The sequence below is a fragment of the Gouania willdenowi genome, chromosome 21 (assembly GCF_900634775.1).
Source record: "Gouania willdenowi chromosome 21, fGouWil2.1, whole genome shotgun sequence".
NCBI lineage: Eukaryota > Metazoa > Chordata > Actinopteri > Blenniiformes > Gobiesocidae > Gouania > Gouania willdenowi.
The window spans coordinates 2,109,879-2,134,445 of record NC_041064.1 but is presented as its reverse complement, the minus strand read 5'-3'; the positions used below and the strand labels follow the sequence as shown (position 1 = coordinate 2,134,445).

The following is a 24,567-nucleotide window of genomic DNA, read 5'->3' as shown; positions in this document are numbered from 1 at the left end:
AAGGGTTTAAAAGTTTCAATATTGGAACAATTAGTTTAAACTGGAAAATAACAAGCATTACAAATCATGAATGTGGTTAAATTGGCAAAAGTAATTTTGAAATATCGTAAAAATTGGTTAAAAGTGACAATAATGGGTCAACATATGTGACATTAGGTGTAAAAGTGATATAAATGGTTTATAAGTGCTGAACATGTCTGGAAAGTGGAAAAAATGTGTAGAAAAGTCATTAAAATGTGATGTAGAAGTGTCAGGAATGGGAGAAATGTAGTAAAAATACATAAAAAGGAGCAAAATAATGATGAGTTTGGTGAAGTTACAGAAAAATGGTAAAAATAAACAAAAATGGGCTGAAATGAAAAATATTCTTAGTTTCTTGAAGGCATCTGGTGACCCCCTGTCAGAGTATTGTGACCCCAAAGTTGGGCTAACCAATGAGGAGGATGACTGCTCTACATCTAGAGCATTTTTAATGGATATAGATCTTGTCGTCCTACATCTGTTTCTCATTCACATGTAAAGTTACGTCAGGTTTGATTGTTTCTCTGTTTGATGGTTCGTCTGTTTTCAAAGTGTGTGTGTGTGTGTGTGTGTGTGTGTGTGTGTGTGTGCGTGTGCGTGTGCGTGTGTGTGTGTGTGTGTGTGTGTGTGTGTGTGTGCGTGTGCGTGTGTGTGTGGCTCTCCATGGCTGATGATTGTATATATAGCGCTCACACTTTATGGTCACTCACTCTACGTTCTGGCAAACGACTGGTTTTTGTCGCCGTGGGTTTCTCTTCTAGGCACTGATTGGCTGTTTTCATGCCAAGAAGGGCTTTTCACAGTGGAAAAGAACTGCAGGTGTTACACTTAGGAGGTTTTTTTATTCTTTAGGCCTCTGAGAAGAGGAAGCTGTGTCCTAGAATAGGAACATGGATTTTAGGTTCCAGGCGTTGGAGTTTGTGTTTAAACTTTAATCTTCTCATCATTGCCTCGTATACAAATAATGGCTTTATCTGCATTTCTTCAGAATGTGAATGAGTTTACCTTGAGGCTCAGAGAGCTTTAGAGAAACAAAAAGATGTGTTGCTGCTCTTTGGACATCAAAGGCGAGCGGCTTTGATGTTCATCCACAGCTATTGATTCCACTTTAACTCCAGGCTCGTCTCCTCGTCATCATCATCTTACTTCATCACCTCACTTAATGTTTTCTTTTTCACTGGAAGTGTTTGTGTCCTCATCAGTTCTTTCACTTCTCCTCCTTAAGAATATGCAATCATAAACTGTGAGATTTTATTGAGCAGTTTTGTTAAAAATTACAGTTTTCTTCTCAGTTTTTAGATTTTCCTCACAAATGTTGTCACTGTCTTTTTTAACCATAATTGTGTCTTCTGAATTAATGATACAGTTTTTACTCAATGGTCAGTGATGTTTAATGGGATCCTCCACTGTTTTACAACTTTGGCCTAAAATCTTTGAAATGTCCTTTAAAAAATTAGACTACAGCCTGCTTTTTAGATCATTTAGCAGCTTTTTAGATCATTTAGCAGCTTTTTAGATCATTTAGCAGCTTTTTAGATCATTTAGCAGCTTTTCACTCAAAATGACAACTTGTGCTGCTTTTGTTTGCTCTACATAATCAGGAAAAGTTCAAGATGTCGATGTAAACCTCTTTAGTTTACAGAAAGAGGATAAAAACAGTTCTGACCGCAGGGGGCAACAGTTCCAACTCTGAGGTTTGTTAGTAGACAATGAAGCAGAGAAGAAGAGCTCTCCTATCTGGACCTTTAGGCTGCGCGCCAATACCTTGACCCGGAGCGTGCAACTGAGGGGCGCTAGTGTGTGTATTGAGACGTAGCCTTACTCTAGCTTAAACAGTGTGCTGACTAGGGATGGGAACGACACGGGATTTGGGAAATCGATTGTCGAGGCCCATGTGTCGACTTTTTGTCGAATTGTCGGCCTTTTTTTTTTTTTTCTTTTTTTTAAAGAGCAGCAGCAATGCGGAGGGTGGAAAATAATCTATACTGTTGTACTAGTTAATTTTAGTCTAAAAAACATGGCTCTAGTGTCCAATATTGACCATTAAAGCAGTAATAATAAAAACGAGAGAGAGAAATTTAAGATGTTTATTCAACAGCCTTACAAACACATAAGACGTACTTTTGCCGTTTGGAATTTACAGAAATAAAACAGCCAGTTCATTTATTATTTAGTTTTGTAGGCTACATGTAGCCTAAACAAGTTATTTTACAAATAAAAAAAAACAAACTAAATGAACATGTTTATCACTCGTGAAAATAAGCAACAATTAAAATCGAAAAACAGCGTGCCCATTTTTTTTTTAAACCACAGAAAAGGACGGAGCCTAACACCAACAACTCAGATCTCAGTGAAAATAAAATATATATAGGTATCTTACCATTTCGGCCTAATTTTTGTTTAAGAACAGAAGCATGTCTACATGTTTGGGTAGAAGGCGACTGCGGAGTCTATTCACGACCAGTCCTGCGGCTGAAAACACTCTTTCCGCCGGCACAGATGTGGCGGGGATGCAGAGGTAGGCTTTTGCCAGACGGCTCAGGTTTTTAAATCTGGACTCAATGAGAGACCACCAGAGCGCAGGATCCTGACTGGGTGATATTCCTTCTTCGTTTGTGTAACGTTCTATTTCAGAATGGTCAGATGTGACCGTGTCCCCCTTGAAATAGTCCTCTCCGAAGAATGAAACCATTGCATCCACCTGTTTAGCCCTTTTAGCGGGCCCGGACTCGTCATCATCAACGCGCGCACTATCACCTGAGACCGCACGGAGGCCGGACAACAGATCTCTAACCTTTTCTTGCACAGCTTCCTTAACCTCCTTGGTCGTGAACTTTAGGTGTTTGTGACGTGGATCCAAAAAGGATGCGATGAAAGCTGCCTTCTTCGCGGTGCCGGTGTTTTCAGGTTCCATTCGAGAGGTGAAAAAATAAAAATGCAATCTGGAAATCCCACAAGCCCCGCCCCCTCGACATGTCGACACTCTATTTTTTTTTGTCGAGGGGAGCATGTGTCGAATGTCGGTCGTTTTGTCGACAAAAAGTCCCATCCCTAGTGCTGACCCGCTCTGGTGGCTGAAGTTAGCAAGTAACCATGGACTGTTGAAGCGCTCCCACCCATAAGGACTTTTATTCTCAAGGTTTGTGTGTCTTCAACTGTCCGTGATTGCTCACTTAACTTTATAAACCAGAGCGCGTCAGCGCACTGTTTAAGGGAGAGTATAGGTCCCTTTGGAGAGCTCTTCTTCTCTGCCGTCACAAATGTTTTTTTCAGGTCACAACTGTTTTTATCATTTTTCTGTAATCAAAATAGATTTACATTGACATCTTTAACTTTTCCAAAAGCAGCACAAGTTGTTATTTTGACTGAAAAAGCTACTAAATGTTGTGCATAATAATGTGTTTTGTTAGACATAGATCTACTAATAAGAACATCTGTAAAAGAGTGGAGGATCTCTTTAAGCTGGTGTTTAGAAACTCAACAGGCAGAGAAAATGGTGGCTCTTATGCCGTTATCTCTGCCGTTTTATGTTCATTGTTGCTTAAACGAATATATCCACAGGCTTTCTCATAACTTTTCCACAGAAAAGTTTTTAGTTTATGTTGAAAAAAGCAGAGCACAGTGAGAGCAGAGGAAAAAAGGCTTTTAATGCTGAGCGTGAGGGTGAGGTGGGAACAGTCAGAATATTTGGTTCTACTTAAAGGTAGAAGATGGAAATACGGAGCGTCGGGTTGTTCAAAGGTAACGACAAACGATGCAAAAAGTTACGTGCTCGTATCTCTGTGTGAGGGCTTTTGGATAACTGGAACAAGCGTATAGATCGATGAGTAGATAGATTTCTACCCAAACGTTACTCTACCCAGTTTGCCTTCCATGTGCTCCTCAGAACAAATCCATAGAAGATGGAATTCACCTTCTGAGACGGAAAAATCAATCTGACCCGGGTTTTTATCTAAAATCTTGCCCCAACATGACACAGAAATGCCTCACATTCATGTTTTACAAAAATATCAAACATGCCATTTTTCACTTAGTGTCACCACGACCAGTTTGACCTTAAGTGGGCCCCAGATTATAGGCAGAGAAAACAAGTCATTTCAACATTAATGTGTCCCAATTTACAATTCCAGGGATAATATGTAAAGTATGTAAAGGACCAACAACATCCAATCATGACACAGATATCAGTTACTGCAGGATCTTCACTCACATTTTCTATGGTTTTGTGACCATTTTTTCATTGGATTTGGGGAAATTTTGTGGAATAATTTAGGGCTCATTTTATGTGATCTCAACAAATGAAATGACCCACACACTTACAGTAGGTCTTAATTCAATATTCACACTGTACATTTTTAGTTTGATTGGATAAATAGTTTTTGAGAGATGGAGAATTTATTTTTTCAATACATCTGTAACTCCATCACATAGAAAGGTAAATATGGTATAGTAATAAGCTCCACCCACTCTCTCAGAATATAGAAATAGATCTGCTATACATCCTATATATCTGGTGGACATGTCAGCTCCTCTAAATAGTCACAAAGTCAGTGTGTGTTTGGGTCTGGAACATGTTCAGTAAACTACTTAGCATATGTCTCAGCTCCCTGTAATGTGATCAGTATAGAGCTATGAACATAGACTGTTCACAGCACTAATGATTAGTCAGATATGCATTGGTTCTAGACTCACACGCTCTGGAAATATGAACAAAATACTTCTTTTTAACTATTTTCGTTGGCCCATAACTGTATGTGGGAATGTAATAAAACATCTGATCTGTTGTAATGTATAGTATAAATGTTACTCTTTATTGGGATATAAAACAGTTCTTTATATGACTTCTTCGTTTTTATTTTGGACACAAACTTTGTGTTATTTCACCACTAGCCAATGTTGAACATCTTTTACTTGAGGCCATCACAAGTTTTTTCTGTCATTTCTACGTCTTTGTGCGCCCCGAATCGGCTGCTAAAGTGCTGGGTTTGGTATATGTGGTCTAGAAAAAGTGACAAATATGTGCAATTCTACCAATAATAACTCCAATCAAAATCTATCGCTGTGTGAAATGAATTATGGATAATTTTAAATAATTAATCAGAGGTCGTAGCACTTTAAACACACGCTTATGGAGGTTGAGATTTTTGTCAAACTGACAATGTTTGTGTCCTGTGTCATATCCAACCTACAGTGAGGGATTATTAGGACTCTTTGAATACAGAGCAGCTTCCCACTGTGTTCTCCATGTGAACTAGAAACCATCCATGTGTCCCAGCTTCATAACTCTGCCCTGATGATCTGCTCTGTGCACAACGCTGACATGCACTTAGAGCGGCTCTTTGTGAGCAATCAGAGCAGGTAAAGCTAATAGCCTCAAGCTACAGTCTATACAGCCTCATGGTCACATGACTCGCTGATTTGATTCAGGAGGCTTTAGCTGGAGTCATTTAAGATCACTAACAGCCTGAATCAGATCAGACGTGGGCTCGGCCTCTGCAGGACAAAGTTGTTCACAAACCTTTTCAAAATAAAGGTCCCAGAGAGCGGGGACCCCCACTGTAGCTGAAGGTGGTTGAACACAGACATGAACATTGAAGAACAGTCATGTGGAGACAGGACCATCTATAAGGGGGAATAAAGGAGAGATTTTTGGGGTCCATCCATAAAGTCAGTAAAATGATGGTCCATTGTTCTATGAATCTGTGATAACCACATTTATTTATTTATATGAATAATATCCACTGTTATCCAGGAACGTTTATTATTATGATCGTCATCTTAAAGATGGAAATCCTGGTTTTATTCACTAATAAAATGGTTCAAAGTGACCAAAAAAACCAACAATTTGGTTCAAAGTTGCTAAAATTTGTTTGAACTTGGAAATAATGGCCATTGCAAATGGTGAATGTGCTTAAATTGGCAAAATAAATCATGAAATATGATGAAAAGAGGTTAAAAGTGAAATTTGATGTCCACATTTGGTGGAAAAGTGGTGGAATGGGAGAAATGTAGCAAAAATACAATAAAAGGAGCAAAATATGGCAAGAAAAAGTGATGAAAATATGTTAAAATATGGTGAGTTTGGTGGAATTGCAGAAAAATTGTAAAAATAGGCTCAAATATTCTTAATCTCTTGAAGGCATCTCGTGACCCCAAATGTGGTCCTGACCCCAAGGTTGAGAACTCCTGGTGTAATTGTGGTGCCAAAACGCACCAAATCACTAAACACACACACACACACACACACACACACACACACACACACACACACACACACACACACACAGTCTGCAGTAGCACAGACTCGCTCTGGTTTAACGACCAAATAAAAACATGCTCTTTGTTTCTCCTCGTGCACGTTTTAAGATGTGCTTCATCATGGTGACATCTGAGGACAAGGTCTGCATGATTATTTTTACGCTCTTTTTAAAACGGCACAGTGTGTGATCAAAGCGTCTACGACAGGTGTCAAACTCATTCTAGTTCAGACCCAAATATGGACCAGTTTGATCTCAATCCGGACGCAGATTTTAGGTTTCGGAAAAAGAATCTTATCATCAATTGTGCCCGAGTTTTGAATTTTAGTCCCTGCTGGATCTTCACTTCAAAAATTCTTGACTTTGTAACCAAATGTTGTGTAATTTCAAGGAATTTTGTGAAATTGTTTGTGAGAAATTGCAAGATTTGTGGTAAAAATCAGAGTTCTTTCCACAATTTACTATTAAAATTGACTGCATTCATGTGATATTAACAAAGTAAATCAGCAAAATATTGTAGAGTCATTAAATTGGTGAATTTGAGATTTCTACATTTGGATTATTTGGTAATTTACACAATAATTCATGTTTTCTCTGTCATTTTTACTGTCTCCTGCGGGCCGAATGGATGCTCTAAATGGCCGGATTTGGCCCCCGGGCCTTGAGTTTGATACAGGTGGTCTATGGCGTTTTGTTCTCGTCACTGATTGGCTCTCGTTGCTCCTGCAGGTTTTGATGACCGTGACACTGACCTGTTCCTGTGCGACACCAACACGTGTAAGTTTGACGGGGAGTGTCTACGGATCGGGAACATGGTGACGTGCATCTGTGACTTTAAGGTAAGAACAAAGAGTCACGTTTACAGTTGTAGAGTTATAAAGTTAGAGCCAAAAGCTTTGCTACAGTAAACACAGTGTTTGTATTGATCCATTTCAAAACTCTTTGGTTGGAAAAATAAAGTACAAAAGAAAAGAAGAAATCTCATGTTTTTGTGGAAACTTTGTTGTTTCAAAGTCAATTTGGAGATTTTAGAAACCACAACTGGTTCTTCTGGAAAAAATGGCATTAACTTTGTCATATTTCATAATAAAAGCCTGTAAACATTGCTGTTGGATGAATTGATGCAGTTTCAGAGTTGTTTATAATGATATATTGTGTCATCGTCAGTTTTTGTCCCTTTGGAAGAGTTGAACAGTGAACGTTTGGGTTAAACTGTAAGGCTAGCGCTTCAGATGCTAAAGCTAGAATGCTACGTGAAAGTACAAAAGAGCGTGTGCTGAACAGTTACTGCAGGTATGAATGACAGATGGTAACAGTCCTCAACTGGTGGGTCGGGACCCAAAAAATGGGTTGAAAACTCAATTTCTATAAGTTACAAGCTTTAATCTAAGTGTAAAGAGTACTTTTGTGCATTTTTTTTTTCTAGATTCTTTTTTATTTTGCAGTACTTTTAATATATATTAAAAAATTCCAAGGCACGACTTTTGCTTAATATTTTATTATGTCTACCAATTTATGACACAAAGAAACATTACGTTTCCTTTATAAAAGGTCAGTTATTTTTTATTATATTATTAGGGATGCAAAGACCGTGATTTACTCACTAACTTCAGCCACCAGAGCGTGTCAGCGCACTGTTTAAGGGAGAGTAAATGTCTCTTGGGAGAGCTCTTCTTCTCTGCTTCATTGTCTACTACCAAACCACAGAGTTGGAACTGTCGCCCCCTGTGGTAACAGAATTTTTTTTGGCTCACAACTGTTTTTATTCTCTCTCAGTAAACAAGAGGTTTACATAGACATCTTTAACTTTTGCTGATTATTTAGATCAAAGAAAAACAGCACAAATAGTTATTGTGACTGAAAAACCTACTATATGATCTATAAATCAGGCTGAATGTTTCACTCCAATAGAAAACAATGGGATGTTTACAGGCAGTGGAGCCGTGTGACATCATCAATCACATGATTTAAAGATGGAGGAACACAGGCTCTAAAACTGTAAAGTAGATATGGCACAAAATAATGTGTTTTGTTAGGCATAGATCTACTAATAAGTACATTTAGACATCAGAGAAATGTAGCTTTATTTTGCTAATTTAAAGAGCATCAATGTTGTAAAAAAAAAAAAAAACCAGTTCCACCTTCTTTTTCTAACCTCAGATAAATAAAATGATGAGGATCAGGAGCTCATGTTCTCATCCGTTATCAGCGCTAGCAGCCTCTCTACAGGCTGACACCCCATTGGTCGATGGCTTTTATCTCACTTTCCTTCCTCGTCCCTGGGAACCAACGTTAACAGAGTCTTATAAATAAATGACATTACTGCTTCATCCCTCTTCTGGAGATCTGGCACTGATGGCACCACCGCCGTGCATCCAGGTCACAACACGTCTCCGTTAGCAGAAGGTCAGCGTGAGGAGTTTCCCTCACTTTGAGCCTTTTTGTCGACATAAACGTGACCTTCGCCTTCACACATCGAAACGATCGCTCACTTCTAATTAACTTCACACAAACATCTCTGAGATGATGTCGCCCCCACCGGGGGGGGGGGCAGTGTAATTCCTCTTCTTGGACGGGTTTCTTTTGTTCACGTCCAATCCATCAGCATGTGCGCATGTTCTCGCACACAAACGCAGCCAAAGAGAGAGAGTTCATAGAGAGAGACAAGCACGAGGCTCTGTGTAAAGGAAGTCAGCTTCACTAGGAGATGGAATCAATGGACGCCATTCATCACCAACATGCTTTAGATCCGCCTCGCGCTCACTTTGCCTTCGTTAACCACAGTCAAACACACACTTGAGTCACTTTCTCTGTGAGCCAACACCACTGCACTGACTAATAATCACACGTTTCCCTATTATTCATCACACGATGGCTGCTGGTTGCCAGGTTGGATTTACTTAAAGTCAACACAACACGAGTCCCAGAGGGGCCGATGATTGAAGCTGACGGACGTGCGCTCACTTTGTGACATCACACCAAACCAAAGCTGGAAACCATTAGAACCATTCCTCATGGCTCTGTTTATCCAGCACAGAAAAGGAATCTGATTACATTCTTGGAGCGTTCTCTCACCAGAACGTTCACCCACAGGGTAGTTATAGGAGATTACTTCAGTTGTTTTCCTTTCTTTTAGAAACTTGAGAGGAAACCGTATGTCTAGTGTCGTTCTTTCACTCTCCCATGATTCTTCAGTAGTATTAATACATAGATTAGGTTGTGGGTTCTATTACAAACATGACATGATCACATCACATGCTGTACCTTACACTGTTTCCTATCCTATTGATAAAGACATTATCTGTGTTCTAGATGTCACGGTTACTTTTAAATTCTGAATGAAGTCAAGTCACACATTTCAAAATAACAGACATTGACCAAAGTGTTGTACAGATGTTATAAAATGTACAAACAAAGAACTAAAAAATGCCAGTTTTCAGTCTGGTTTAAAAGCCACAGTATATAAATGGGTTTTTAAACAAGTTTTAAAAGTATCAACAGTCCTGATAAGGAGGTGTAATGTGTTTCAAAGTCTAGGACCAACTACAGAGAAGGTCCCATCTCCTATAGTTTTCAGTCTAGACCATAGAACAACCAGGAGCAGCTGGTCAGCAGACCTCAGTGAACCATTCAAAGATCAGAAACATAAGAGGGTGCCAACCCATGTAATGTCTTAAAAACAAACTGTGACATCTTAAAATCAGTTCTCAGACGAACCAGGAGCCAATGAAGAGAAGCTAAAACAGGCTCTGGTGGTTAGCACGTAGCAGTTCAGGGACCAACTGAAGCCAGAACAGCAGGGACTCAGAGACCCCTGAGTAGAGACTGGTACAGTAGTCCATCATAGACCCCTGAGTAGAGACTGGTACAGTAGTCCATCATAGACCCCTGAGTAGAGACTGGTACAGTAGTCCATCATAGGGTCCTGAGTAAAGACTGGTACAGTAGTCCATCATAGGGTCCTGAGTAAAGACTGGTACAGTAGTCCATCATTGTTTTATTGTGACTTTCAGTAGCTGTGTTTCATCACAGTTTCAATAATGTATCATTGTGATTTGAACGTACCCTGCCATGTTTTCTCAGAGAGAAGTGGTCATGTGACCAGGTACGTTAAGTTCTGTGACATGTAATTGTGTAAAAAGTGTTTCTATAGAGCTTTAACCACACATTTCAATATGGAAACGTCTGAAAAAAACATTTGAGATATTTAGATTTTGCAAATTTCCAATACCAATGGTAATGATGTGAAAACATCAGAAATGTCAGGATGTCAGTTGGGCGGAGATTTTGAGACAAACACAATAATGTTTTCTAAGTGGAATAAATGTCAACAACATGTTTGTCCTGTTCAATCAGACATTGTTTTATATTTTATACTGATGTTAAAATCATCAACGTTCCACAGGCTCAGGTGCTGCTGACATTAGCGTTTGATGCAGATCTCAGTTCATGTTCTCACTTTCATTTCTCCTCCTGTTAATCGGCGGCCGTGTGAACGTACTGGGACTGAGCAGTGTGTGTGTGTGTGTGTGTGTGTTTAGATGCTGGCCAGTTTAAACGCTGTGAGGTGTAAAAGCTGAGAAATGAAAGGAAAAGCATTAAAAAGAACGACGGAGGTGAAGTGGTGACCTCATGTCAGGGCTCCTCGTTCTACTAAAGTGAATTAGTTTTTCTCACTTTTCAGAACGTGTTGGACTCACTGACAGCAGGTTTTAATAGGATTTATATTATGAGTCCACCTGTGGAAGCTCTACTACCAACCAACCCCTAACACCACAGGGATTTCTGTACTTTCCCCCCTAACTGCTGGGCCAGATACCATCAAAATGTCATTATTTGTTACTTTACAAAGGTGGTTAAATTAGGGTCATCCAAACGCAGCCAGTGAACGCTTCATTACGACATTGTCCAAAGCAGAGCAGATGTTTAACAGAAACACACAGGCTGCTCCATTTAAAATGTAGCAGATGCATGAATAAAAGACTAAACGTGGATAAAAACATTAGGCAAAAACTCACACATTTTTATTCTATTCAATCCAGCGTCACTTATTCTCTTTTAGAAAAACCTCCACTGAGTGGCCTTCACTACGGTTCCTTTCTCTTTTAATTACACGCTTCTTTTTTACTGAAGTACTTGTCATTGATTGGTGGTTAACTGTGTGTGTGTGTGTGCGTGACCATATTTTGACGTTCTATGAAGAGGACACTTGGGTCGACCTCTTCAAGTACTCAATGTTTTCTTGAATCTACTTTGTAACGGCAAAATACAATATAGTAGATAAATGAATAAATATTTATTGTCCAAAAGGTTTGTAAATGTATTTCTTTCTTTAAAACAAAGACTTTTATTATGCATTATTACAATCTCATATAAACCTTCTTAAAATCTCTCAGTAAATGAAACAATGACAAACAACTCCTCACAGAAATGAACAAAGAATCTTAAATAATCATTAAAGATACACTTCAATAAATAAGTGTGAAAGTTTACGTCACATGGTCCCATGCTGACTCTGAGCTTTATTCTGTCTGTTGTCATGGAGACGGGAGGTGATGAGGTCGAGACCAGATGATGGAAAATGTATCTTAACTTCCTACATTTTAGGTTTATCCCAGTGTCTCCTTAGTTTCCAAATCCCTCTCTGAACCTCCATGGATGTTTTATCATCCAGGATCATCATCATGATGATATTTTTAAAAATTAATTCCACCAGTATTTGGTCTTTTTCAGTACATCTTGGACTTTAGTCTCTCTCCTCTTTTCCTCGTGTCTGACGATTTCATCAAAACAAAGCGGCATCTTTAAATATTTTCTGTTTTCAAATAAAATCTGCTTCTATTTGTGTGATATTTGAATGTTTGCGGGGAAACTAGGATGATGTTTTAATCTCACCACACACAACGTTTTATAAAAATGATCTTGCATCATGTTGTCCACCTCACACTGATGTAGACGTGTAATTTATGTGTCGTTGACGTTTCATTAAAGAGTTATTGATGCTGGAAGTCTGAATCTGTGAATATCTGCCAACTTTACCCAACAATGTTATGGTCCAAACAGCATCCAGACAAACTAGTGACTAGGCGGAGTTTTGCTCCCAGTCCGGACATAAAAAGAAGCAACACATAAATCATATTCCTGGTGAATTGAAACTATTAATACATAAATAAATCAAAACCCAAAAAAAGGATGTTACGTAAAACATGCACATATATGTGGAACCAGAGGTGGTGTAATGATTCTACTGGTGTTCCTCATTTCTTGTGATCAACTTCCATGTGTGTTGACGGTTGCTGTTAGCGGTATTTATAACGTACAAAATAAACATTTTTCTGTCCTGAAAAAAAGCTGTAATTGTTTTTGCAAAAGTGTCAAATGGTAGAAGTTCTAACATCTATTGTTCCTCACACCAGCCTCACAGTTAATAGTCAGTCACCAGATTATCTGGATACTATTTAGATTGTAACACCGCGAAAAAACATAAATGTGAGCAGCTTTTTACGAGCTAAAACATCCACAGACTGAATGAAAACATGAAATAAATCCTAAACAGTCTTATTGTGTGAGGAGACCTGGTCCAGGACCTGGGGAGGGAAACCAGGTGTCGTCGACTTCAGAACAAGTTTATTTCATTTTTTTTTAAAACCCAGAAAAACACTGCTGATCTGGTTTTTGGTTTTTCCGTATTTCTGTTTTGGATTTAAATCAGTGAAACAAAAATAACCATTGGTTATTTTAATTTGGTTTTAATAACCAAAGAACGACGGGCACACGGATTCACCACACACAGACAGATTTACACAATAACATTCTGTGGCTGACGACGACAGTGACACACTGTATGCTAACCGTGGAGGAGCTAGCATAGAGCTAGCCTAGAGCTAGCTCAGAGGAACCTGACGTTAGTCTGATCCTAGATTTGATTAGTTAACTTAATCTGTGTCATAGTTGGAGATGACGGTGTGTTCTTCTTCTGGTTTTTTGTCACATGAGCTGACGCAGTTTTAGCGAGTAGAGAAGAAGAAAAAGGCAAAAATGGCAAGAATTTAGATTTTTCTTTATCATTAATCAATGATAACATGATCCAGATATTTTTGCCTACAAAAACTGAATTTAAAATCAATTTGTGACATTATGAAATCCCTAAGTAGCTATTAGCTCTTTTGCTAGCATAGATGCTAATTACAAAGCTACACGTCTTTAATCCTGTACCTTTTCATGGTTTCGTGTTCTCCGCTGCTACGATCAATAACGTGCTGACAGAGAAAAAAAGGAAGGCCCGTGTTTCCCAAAACGACATCACTTCCTCTGTTGTTCTGATGTTATTTACAAGCTTGTTCGACGAGATTTAACTCAGCTATAGAAATGGAGACCAATTATTTCAGGTGCATCAAGCACATGTTTGCGTGCTTGTTCCTCTCTTGTAAACATGCTCAACTGAGCAGTGGAAACGTCCCAAATGGGAACGTTTCGTTTCCCTCTCCCAGCATCTCCACATCATTCAAGTCACTACATTTTCTATTGAATTTGGTGGATTTGAACATTTTGGATCTTCTGCCCAACGACCTTCAGGATCATGAAAATATTTGATGATTTCCTTTTAGAATCTCTGTTAGACACAGACAAAGTTTACTGTAGAGGTGGGCAACTGGGGGTCTCGGGCACCACTTGTGGCCCTCGGGCTAATTTTGTATGGACCCCAAAAGTAAATATACAAAATCACAATCACACGAAAACCACACTAAATGACAAAATTTTTACACAAGATGATTACAAAAATAACAAAATACACAAAATGATAACAAAAACACACAGAATTAAAAATATACTAAATAAAGTGTTTGTGTTAAATGAGTTATTGTTGTTTTTGTGCATTCCTAAAAGTTTTCCTCTGCAGATAGAATGTAAGGCGTACTACAGCTTTAAGATTGTTTTTATCGTTCTAAAGGAACGACACAGAAACTAAGTAAGAAAAGACACCGAAAACACACAAAATGAGAAATATACTGCATGACACCAAATACACTAAATGATAACAAAAACACAATGACAGAAAAATACACAAAAATGATTACAAAGCTATAGACAAATAATAAAATAACAATTATACAAAATGACAACAGAGACACAAATGAGAAAAATGCTGAAAAAGACAACAAACACAGCAAGTACAATATACAGTATGTATTGACTTTAAAAAGAAACATAAAACATAAGAGAAACACTCAAAATGAGAGAAAAATATACTAAATGACACCGAAAAAACAAACAAAACAACAATAGAAACACACAATGACAGAAAAATACACAAGATGACTACACAGCTACACACAAATAACAAATATACGAAACGACAACAAAGTCACAAGCAACAAAAACTCTCAAAATTAGAAAAAAGTTAATGAAACACACAAACAATACCAACACACATAATGACACAAAGCGACAATAACATACAAAACAACAGGAAAAACAAACAAAAATACAAAAAATATTAATATTAATGCTCAGTTTGGTTATTCTAAATGCAAACATGAATGTTGATAACGTGACCCTGAAATCAGATACAATAGTGCTCATAATTTTCTCTAATATGTCAGTGAATAACAATGTTAACAATGAATATTAACTTCCTGAAACTGAAATAGTTAGTGTACCTGACTCAGAATATAGCCTCACCTACATGTTTTTAAGACGAAATCACACATTTTCACCATTAAACAGGTGGTTACATGTGTAGCAAGTATTTGAAAATGAAGAACAAACAAACCGTCAAATGTTCTAGAATCCCAGTAATTACAAGAAATTTGGGAAAGCCAATAAAATAGAAAAAAACCTAAACTTAGTATACAGGACCTACAGATGTTAGCAGGCCTCCAATTGTCCTTGATCATGGAAAAAAGATGGATTTATTAAGTCCCCACTGTTGGACCATTAAATGTTTATCTATGCTTCTGTAGATATGATGTGTTTGAGATGAACCAGATAAAAAAAAAAAAAAAAAAAAAAAGAGATGAACCAGATAAAACAATGTAGACGTGTGATCAATAGAAACTAAACATGATCTCATCAAATGAAGGACTCTCGTCGACAGCGACGCAATAATTATCATTTTTTTTTCTGTGAGTTTCAGAGAATCTATGAAATACAAATTAGACTTGTTGATTTCTCATTTAAATAATGTAACAGGACAGCAGGAGCAAACGTTTTATATTCATCTACGTTCCCTGGATTCATTTCAATGCTTTGCTTTGAACAGATTAAAAAGATGTATTCCACACACACACACACACACACACACACACACACACACACACACACACACACACACGGTCCAAAATGCTGCATTTCATCCACAAAAAGCTTTCACAAAGATTAAAATAAATCAAATTAGATGCAGAATAACAACCCACTCCACAGCCCACAGTTTCCTTTTCTAACTTTGTTCCCGTGTCGTTCCTTTAGAACGATGAATAACCTTCTTAAAGCTATAGTACGCCTTACATTCTATCTGCAGAAGATAACCTTTATGAATGCACAAACCAACAATAACTCATTGAAGACAAACGTTGTTTCTTATTGTCTGAGGAGTCAGAAAAAGTGCTGCTGTTGTGCAAAGCGATGCTAAAGCTCAGAGGAACCATGTCAGGGTGATAAATGTGTGGACAGCCAAGTGTCAGCCACGCTGTGGGAAAGTGACACAACTCCTCTCCCATGACGCCTCGCCATGTTTATGCTACTGGTCAAATATTGGAAACGAAGGAGAAACAGGGGGGTCGGAGAGGAAAGGGTGAGACACGGGGGGGTCAGAGGGGTTACGTTCAGAAGGAGAAGAGGAGAGGAGAGACTGATGGAGGTGTCTGAGTGGAGCTTCTGCTATTCAACTGTCTGCTGTAGTCGTCTCTTGGTTAGAACTTCTCTACAGCTCCAGTCCCTGTGGATTCTACCAGGAACCGTCTCTGCAGACGTTCTTCTACAATAGTTAGTGACAGAGTCATGGAGGGGCTGATGTCCAACACTATTTCACTTTAAAAGCCTGTGAACATCCTCACAAACTTACTCCACCACACACCCAACAGATATAATGCAGGAGTTCTCAACCGTTCAACCATTTCAGCCCATTTTTGCTCATTTTTACCCTTTTTTCTGCAACAACACCAAACTTGCCATATTTTAACCTCTTTTCTTGCCATATTTTTGCTCCTTTTGATGTATTTTTGCTACATTAATTCCATTTCTGACACTTCTACATCACATTTCAGTACCTTTTCTACACATTTTTCCACTTTCCAGACATGTTCAGCACTTATAAACCCTTTCCACCACTTTTCCTCCTAATGTCACATATGTTGACCCATTATTGTCACTTTTAACCTCTTTGCACAATATTTCATGATTATTTTTGTAGAGATGTAACGATTAATCGTAAGGCAGTTAAAAATTGATTCATAGGTATCATTGTTCACATTAATACTGTAAATGATTATTTACTCCTTTAGCACCGAAATAATATCTTTAATATTACGTGAATATCTGTAAAAGTCACGTTTTTCTATTAGCTCTGTCTGTTAGCGTTGCATCTCTTCTTCACTGCTAGAATAATTACATGCCAACTGACCACTGGGTTACCAGCGCCCTCTGCTGGTCCAAACAAATATCTGACGTAACTACAATGCAATGACTGTTTTTTTTAAAGTCCAATTGTTAAGGTACAAAATACATTTTCAGTTGCACTTTTAAAAAGAAAAATAAACTATTATGCAGTTTTGCATTGTTTACTATAGAACCAGAATTTAAATTAATAGGCTTCTTCTTCATTTGTATTATTCCTTATTTATTTTATTCAAGATTTATTTTTTGTTAAATTGCGTTGTTTTGAATAGTTTATCAAGGGATTATTTTGACAATGAAAAATAAAAGGAAAATAGTACAGTATTTCTAGTTTTTTGTCCTAAAAAAAATAAAGGAGAATTTTTCAGTCATCATTTGTCTACAGTCCCATTTTGTAAAATAAATCATGAGAGAATCATATTGTGAACCCAGTATTGTGAATCGAATCGTATCGGGAGTTGAGTGAATTGTTACATCCCTATATTTTTGCCAATTTAACCACATTCACGATTTGTCCTGAGTCATGCCCATTATTTGCCAGTTTACGCTAATTGTCCTTCTTTTCAAATGACATTACCCTTCATTGGCCACGTTTACATGGGAGCTTTAATTTTCTCTTTAAAGAAGAATACAAGTTACCTAGTTTACAACTGACCTTGTAAACACTTAATTCCTAATGGTAATGTAATTCCGAATTAAGCTAAAATCTGAATTAAGTGGCTGGTTTATTCCGATTTTAATTCCGAATTAAATAATTCCTCTATCTTGTATACACTTAATTCCGCTTTAAATTAATTCCGGTCATTCTGCGCATGCGCAATGATGCGTTGGTGATGACATGATGATGGCCCGCCTGGACTAGAGCTGAGACTATTTATTTAATAAGACATGGATATGATGAAATAAGTGGATGGACTGAAGCATAAAACACCACCTTTTCCACTATTTTTGGTCAGTTTTGAACCCATTTTATTAGTGATTAAAACAAGGATTTCCATCTCTAAGATGACTATATACTATGGATGACGCTCAGAAACTCTTCCTTCTTTCATTCGTTCTTTTACAACATTGAACAATGTTTTGACGGTTCTTCCCGACCATGCCGTGTGCTCTGCGTCATCTCCCACACTTCCTGTTTTTTATTCTGAACCGAGCTCACATTGTGTTCACGGTGCTCTAATCGCTCTAGACTTTTTTTTTGCATTTTAACTGCTCTAGGGTCCATTGGTGGGAACGCACTTTTAGGAATAATTTACTTAAATTTTATGATTATTTTTAGATCTTTTGTGCACAAACTAACTGAAAATACTAAAACAATAAAGCACAGATCTGAATAAAATAGAACCACCAACAGAAATGATTCTTCCTTTACAAGGTTAGCTCAATCAAAGCAGAGTGTCTCAATTCCACGTGTTACTGGTTTTTTCCCCATCGGTGTTGGTGTCTGTCTGTCTGTCTGTCTGTCTGTCTGTCTGTCTGTCTGATCAAAACTGAACCTTTTGTTAAGTTAAAGTAGATGATAGTAAAATATGAGCCTGGAGGTTTGTAGAGAATATATGCAGAGTAGAAGCAAATGCAATGAGTGCGGGCGATCTGTGTGTGTGTGTGTGTGTGTGTGTGTGTGTGTGGTGTGTGTGGTGTGTGTGTGTGTGTGTGTGTGTGTGTGTGTGTTGTGTGTGTGTGTGTGTGTGTGTGTGTGTGTGTGGTGTGTGTGTGGTGCGTGCGTGTGTGTCCGTCCTCTGAGGCGAGCCCTAGTTTGGTAGAGATGTGTATTATTGATAGAGGTGCATGATCGCCTCGGGATAAATTGCATAATCGAGAGCTTCCCTCTAATGGATACAGGAAATGGATCAGAGTGTGTGTGTGTGTGTGTGTGTGTGTGTGGTGTGTGTGTGTGTGTGTGTGTGTGCGTGTGCGTGTGTGTGGGTGTGTGTAGGTCTGTGTGTGTGTGTGTGTGTGAGTCTGTGTGTGTGTGGGACTGAGTGTGTAAGGTCTGGTGCGGTGTGTGTGTGTGTGGTGGGTCTGAGTGTGTGTGTGTGCGTGTGGTGTGTGTGTGTGTGTGTGTGTTGCGGGTGCGTGTGTGTAGTCTGTGTGTGTGTGTGTGTGTGTGTGAGTCTGTGTGGTGTGGGACTGAGTGTGTAGGTCTTGTGAGTGTGTGTGGTGTGTGTGTGTGTGTGTGTGTAGTGTGTGTGTGGTGTGTAGTGTGTGTGTGTGGTGTATGGTGTGTGTGGTGTATAGTGTGTGTGTGTGTGTGTGTGTGGTGTGTTGTGTGTGTGTGTGTGTGTGTGTGTGTGTGTGTGAGTCTGTGTGTGTGTGTGTGTGGGTCTGAGTGTGTGTGTGTGTGTGTGTGTGTGCGTGCGTGCGTGCGTGTGTGTGGGTTTGTGTGAGTGTGTGTGTGGGTCTGTGTGTGTGAGTCTGTGTGGTGTGTGTGTGAGGGTGTTGTGTGAGGTCTGTGCTGTGTGTGCGTGGGTCTGTTGTGTGAGTGTGTGTGGTGTGTGTGGTGGGTCTGAGTGTGTGTGTGTGTGTGTGTGGTCTGTGTGTCTGTGTGTGTGTGTGAGGGTGTGTGTAGGTCTGTGCGTGTGTGTGTGTGGGTCTGTGTGTGTGTGTGTGTGTGTGTGTGTGGGTGTGTGAGTATGTGTGAGTGTGTGTGTAGGTCTGGGGGTGTGTATGTGTGTGAATGGCTGGTTGTCTGTGGATGATGGATGAGTCTGTGTTGGATGATTCTCCCTCTTTCTCTTTGTCTGTGTGTGCGTTCATGGATGTTTTTGTAAAGTTCTTCATAGAACACAGAGTGACACCACCAGCCTCCGTCTGAGATGTGATTACTGACGTTACACAAATCCTCTAAAGCACTTTTAGTCCCGACCACATTTATTGAGGTTGCCATGACAGCTCAGACTCACGTCTTATCACTTGTGGTTTGCATATTGTTTCATTTCCTGCAAGACTTCAATGTGTCTTCAAACAGCACCAAGGTCTACAAACCTTCTTCGTCCTGTGAAGTAAAACCATTTTAGTTTCAATGATTGAAGCGTTTATATTTGTCTATCTGAGTTTTTTCTGGTAAATGGTGTCATGTAGCTTTATTAGAGAAATACAGGAGGAGGTAGGTGTCTGCTTTATTCCAGTGACTGTTGACACATTGTAAAGATCATGATCCTTGATAAATATATATATATATATATATTATATATATATATATATATATATATATATAATACTGTATAACAGTAAAAGAGGATGCACACAAAGATAATCTGCTTGTTTTTGTCCTGATTTCCTCCTTCCTGTTTAAGGACGATCGACACTAGATTATCTTTGGTTTTATAAGATGATCTTGTGGTCTGAGGTTTGTTCAGAGAGATTTTGTTTGTTATATTTAACTCTAAAACGGGGTGGGGCCGACTTTCATAAATATTTAGGGTGTAAGACAAAAGTCCACTCATGATACGATACAAATACTCACGATACATATAAAAAATGTGTTACAATCTTGTTGATGAAAAAGAAGTGTGTGTGTGTGTTGTGTGTGTGTGTGTGCGTGTGTGTGTGTGTGTGTGTGTGTGTGTGTGTGTGTGTGTGTGTGTGTGTGTGTGTGTGTGTGTGTGTGTGTGTGTGTGTGTGTGTGTGTGTGTGTGTGTGTGGTGTGTGTGTGTGTGTGTGTGTGCGTGTGTTTGTGTGTGTGTGTTTCCATTCATTAGCTCCTCCTTCAGTTCCTGCACCAATGTTGGGCGTGTTGTGTGTGTTTAAATATGGCTGGTGTTGTGTTTCACGTAGCTTTTTACTAATCAATCATCAACTGTTTTGTAGCTTTAAGCAGCACTTGATAGTGAACACGTCACTGTTTCTACTCAATGATTGGTCTCAACCTCTGCTTAGGAGAGGCTTTAGTGTCACGTGTTGGAATACGACCGCTCCACGGACACGTTGCTACGTTTACAGACAAGCTCACGCCGACCGCGGTGTTTCTCGCTCACTGTTTCAGACGGGTTGTTTTTTTTCGGTGCATCACTACATAAAACCGACTTATGAGTCGACGGAGCATTCGCGTTGTCCACCATCTTGTAAACACTGCAGCGTCTACGAGATGCAGGAGGGTGAAATGTCATCGCTCCGCTGAGCTTTTTGAATCTTTACTTGATTTTTTTATTAATAAACCTTTTAGTTTTATATCGTAATTTTTGTTTTGTGAAATTTCGTTAAGTTCCTTGTAAATATTAAACTCTTTAAACGTATTTAATATTTACGGACTAAACGCCTTTGTGTGTGTGTGTGTGTGTGTGTGTGTGTGTGTGTGTGTGTGTGTGTGTGTGTGTGTGTGTGTGTGTGTGTGTGTGTGTGTGTGTGTGTGTGTGTGTGTGTGCGTGTGTGGTGTGTGTGTGTGTGGAAAGCTGATGACTCTCGATTCATGAGCCCTGGATTTGTGATGTGGAACAGAATGAAGCAAGATGATGGAAACGAGAGGAAGCAACTATGCTAAAGTCCTTACAAACGCATTCTGAATTTTTCCCGTCAACATCAGTCCTTCCACTTCAGTGTTGCATGTTGTTGTTTTCACATTTTTAGTTTTTGCTGCTTCGTTTTTTGTTTGATCTCGGGAGATTACCGTCTAGTAGGAAGATCGGTGGTGAGACAGACGCGTTCTGTATGTCTTTTCATAGACGTATAGTCACAAAACGCTTCACAAAGATAAAAGACACATTAAAATACAAATATACAAGAAAATATGATCAATATCAACAGCTCTGACTGAGTCGGTAAGACTAGAACCATTTCTTAAAAACATAGCTCTTTAACGGCTTTTTAAAATAAATTTAGTCCAAAGAAGTTGGACGCGACAACTTTGAAAGTCTGTTCTCCTTGACTTTTTTAAACCATGTACGAGGGACCATCAGGAGGTTCTGCCCTGAGAACCTGAGGCTCTGAGATTCTCCAATTTCACCTGATTGGTTCTGTTAGCGAGCGGCGTGTAGGAACAATTACGCTCTTCCATTTGAGGGCAATATCACGCTAAATAGTACCGTACATAGCTATGCTACAAGTAATATCATAATACCACAAGTAATAGTGATCGATAAATATCTTATAGTGACAGTTTGGTTTTTTGGTGTACCTTGTGATTTTTATGAGGCGGGGCTACTGGACTCTGAACACCCTCACTTTGTACTTCTTGCTCTTGTGTACACGAGTTAAAATCACTACTTCTCTGTTATTTGTGAACGGATCAGGATGAAATTTGGTAGATATAATCTATGGATGTGTACGCATTGACACTTGGAGCCCGATTTTTGATTTGGGGCCCCAAGAGAAAAAAAACTGAAAGTCAATTTCTCATTTATTTGTGAGTCAAATATTACGACGGTTGGTGGTACTGAACCATTGGCACATACCAATATATAAATGGGGCCCGTTACCCTGTACGTCTCATGGGGGCCCCATTTTTCAAATGACTACCCCTCCGTTTGTTCTTGTTAGATGAGAATACAGTTCTCATACATAGAGGTAATTTACAGGTATAGAGTATATTATATTTATGCCTCGCACAATTTCTTTAGAGGCTCAAGGGGCCATTTTTTTAGGCAAGTTTTATTTTATTATTTAATTCTTGGTCGTTTTTTTCATTTGTTTGAGTCAAATATTGTGACACTTGGTGGTACCAAATTATTGACACATACCAATATATGAATGGGGCCCATTACTCTGTATGTGTCACGGGGCCCCCATTTTTCAAATGACTCCTCCTCTGTTAATGCTCGTTGAATCGGACTGTAATCTGACATGGATGTTCTATGAGTGGATGTCAAGAGCCTCTCGGAGACCTTTTTTTACTCGGTCATTTTGACTGACTTCTCAGGAATGTAGTAGTACGTGCTATCGGCACGGAGATGTTCCCGCGGGGCCCCTCCGTAGTTCATCAGAACTTGTTCTAATAGAAAACTTGTGCCATGGCTCAGAAAGGTTGGGAAACACTGCAGTAGTCTAACCACGAGGAGACGAAAATATGAATAATCATTCCTAGCTGTTCTTTTGATACAGTAAGATGTTGCAAAGTGTTTATAATGGTTGCTCAGGTGACATGGACTCATCAAGAACACTCCAAGGTTGTTAATGGTGGATTTTACCGCGAGCACACGTTACACACACACGTTACGATCTAAACTCTCAATGTGTGGGTCTGTAACAAATAAAAACACTGTCACTGACTGTGACACATGCGCTCTTACACATAGCTAAATGCTAAGTAGATAAAGTATTAAATTGCATTATAGCTTTGTTTCTAATTGTTTTGGACAGACTGAAATGGAGAACATGAGGGTTTTGTGAAGCCAACGCACCAGCAGGTGAGCTTTAAAAAGTCAACAAAGCCATGATAAATACACGCCCAGTGGGAATGATCAAAATACACCAAGGAGCTTTAATTACTCACAGAAAACCAATCACACCGTGTTCTTCATTTTGGTTTTTCTCTATCATACTCGGGGCATATTTTTAATTAAATATACACTTATATAATATTAGCATTACCGTTTCTTTGTTTGATTTTAGAGCTGTAGGGTTAACGTTACACCTCCGCCCTTTTAAAACAGGAAGAAGCTCATTATGTTTTATTTATGTTATAATGCACATTTAAAATTAACCTTACACACCAAACCGTCCTGATGTGCATTCACTGGTTTCTTTTTTTAATGTGTAGATGATCAATAATAGAGAAAAGGGTGAACGTCGCCCACTCACTCCTCACATTATATCTTTAATACTTTATTTACTACAAAAATATGTGATCTTTTTTCCCAAGACATGTGGGTGAGTGTTTAGTTTGTATGTGATAGATATTTACATTTCAGAATATTTACATTTTGCCTCATATTACGTGAGATTTTGTGTGAGAATTGAAACTTCAGTTTCTCTGTCCACCTGGTTACAAAGTCAAATTGTGTGATATTTTCCTAAAATGTGCATATGAAGCTATAGGGAATGTAAGTCGTTGATTTGTAGTTTGCTTAAAGGAATAATTGAATTTTTTTTTAAATATATTTTCATTTCAAGTAAATTTCATATTTTCTCCTCTGTTTTCTGTGGTCAATGATTATCTGATGCTCTATTAACGTGTTCTCTAACATATCATCTCTCAGATGTCCTGATCACATAATATTTGTCTTTTCAGTCATTTTTTACACATGAAAATATTAAAAAAAATTTGATTTGTTTTCTAAAACCCCCAAAAAAGTGATTTAAATGCAGTGGTTTTCAACCTTTCAGGTCGTGATCATCACAGCTTTTTGTTCCCCAATCCATAAAGTCAGTAAAATGATGGTCTATTGTTCTATGAATCTGTGATAACCACATTTATTTATTCATCTGAATAATATCCACTGTTATCCAGGAACTTTTATTATTATTATAGTCATCTTAAAGATGGAAATCCTTGTTTTAAGTTGACCAAAATGGTGGAAAAGGTGGTGAAATTGTGTTTTAAAAACCACAGAAATTGGTTTAAAGTTTGAAAACTGTAGGTAATGGAATTTTAAAATGTAAGAAAAATTAGGTTAAACTTGCAAAATATGGCATTAAAGATTGTGAAGGTAATTAAATTGACAAAAATACAATATGGTGATAAAATTTTAAGAGTTAAAAAGGTCAACATATGTGATATTAGGTGTAAAAGTGGTGAAAT

General features: G+C 38.5%; 1 protein-coding gene across 1 annotated transcript in view; it reads left to right on the top strand.

Annotated features, from left to right (window-relative positions):
* Positions 1 to 24,567, top strand: part of LOC114455739 (tomoregulin-2-like) — a 108,742-nt gene that overhangs the window by 7,993 nt on the left and 76,182 nt on the right. The window contains exon 2 of the mRNA XM_028437139.1: positions 7,008 to 7,117. Coding sequence (XP_028292940.1) covers positions 7,008 to 7,117 — 110 coding nt within the window. The remainder of the gene's footprint in view (positions 1 to 7,007; positions 7,118 to 24,567) is intronic.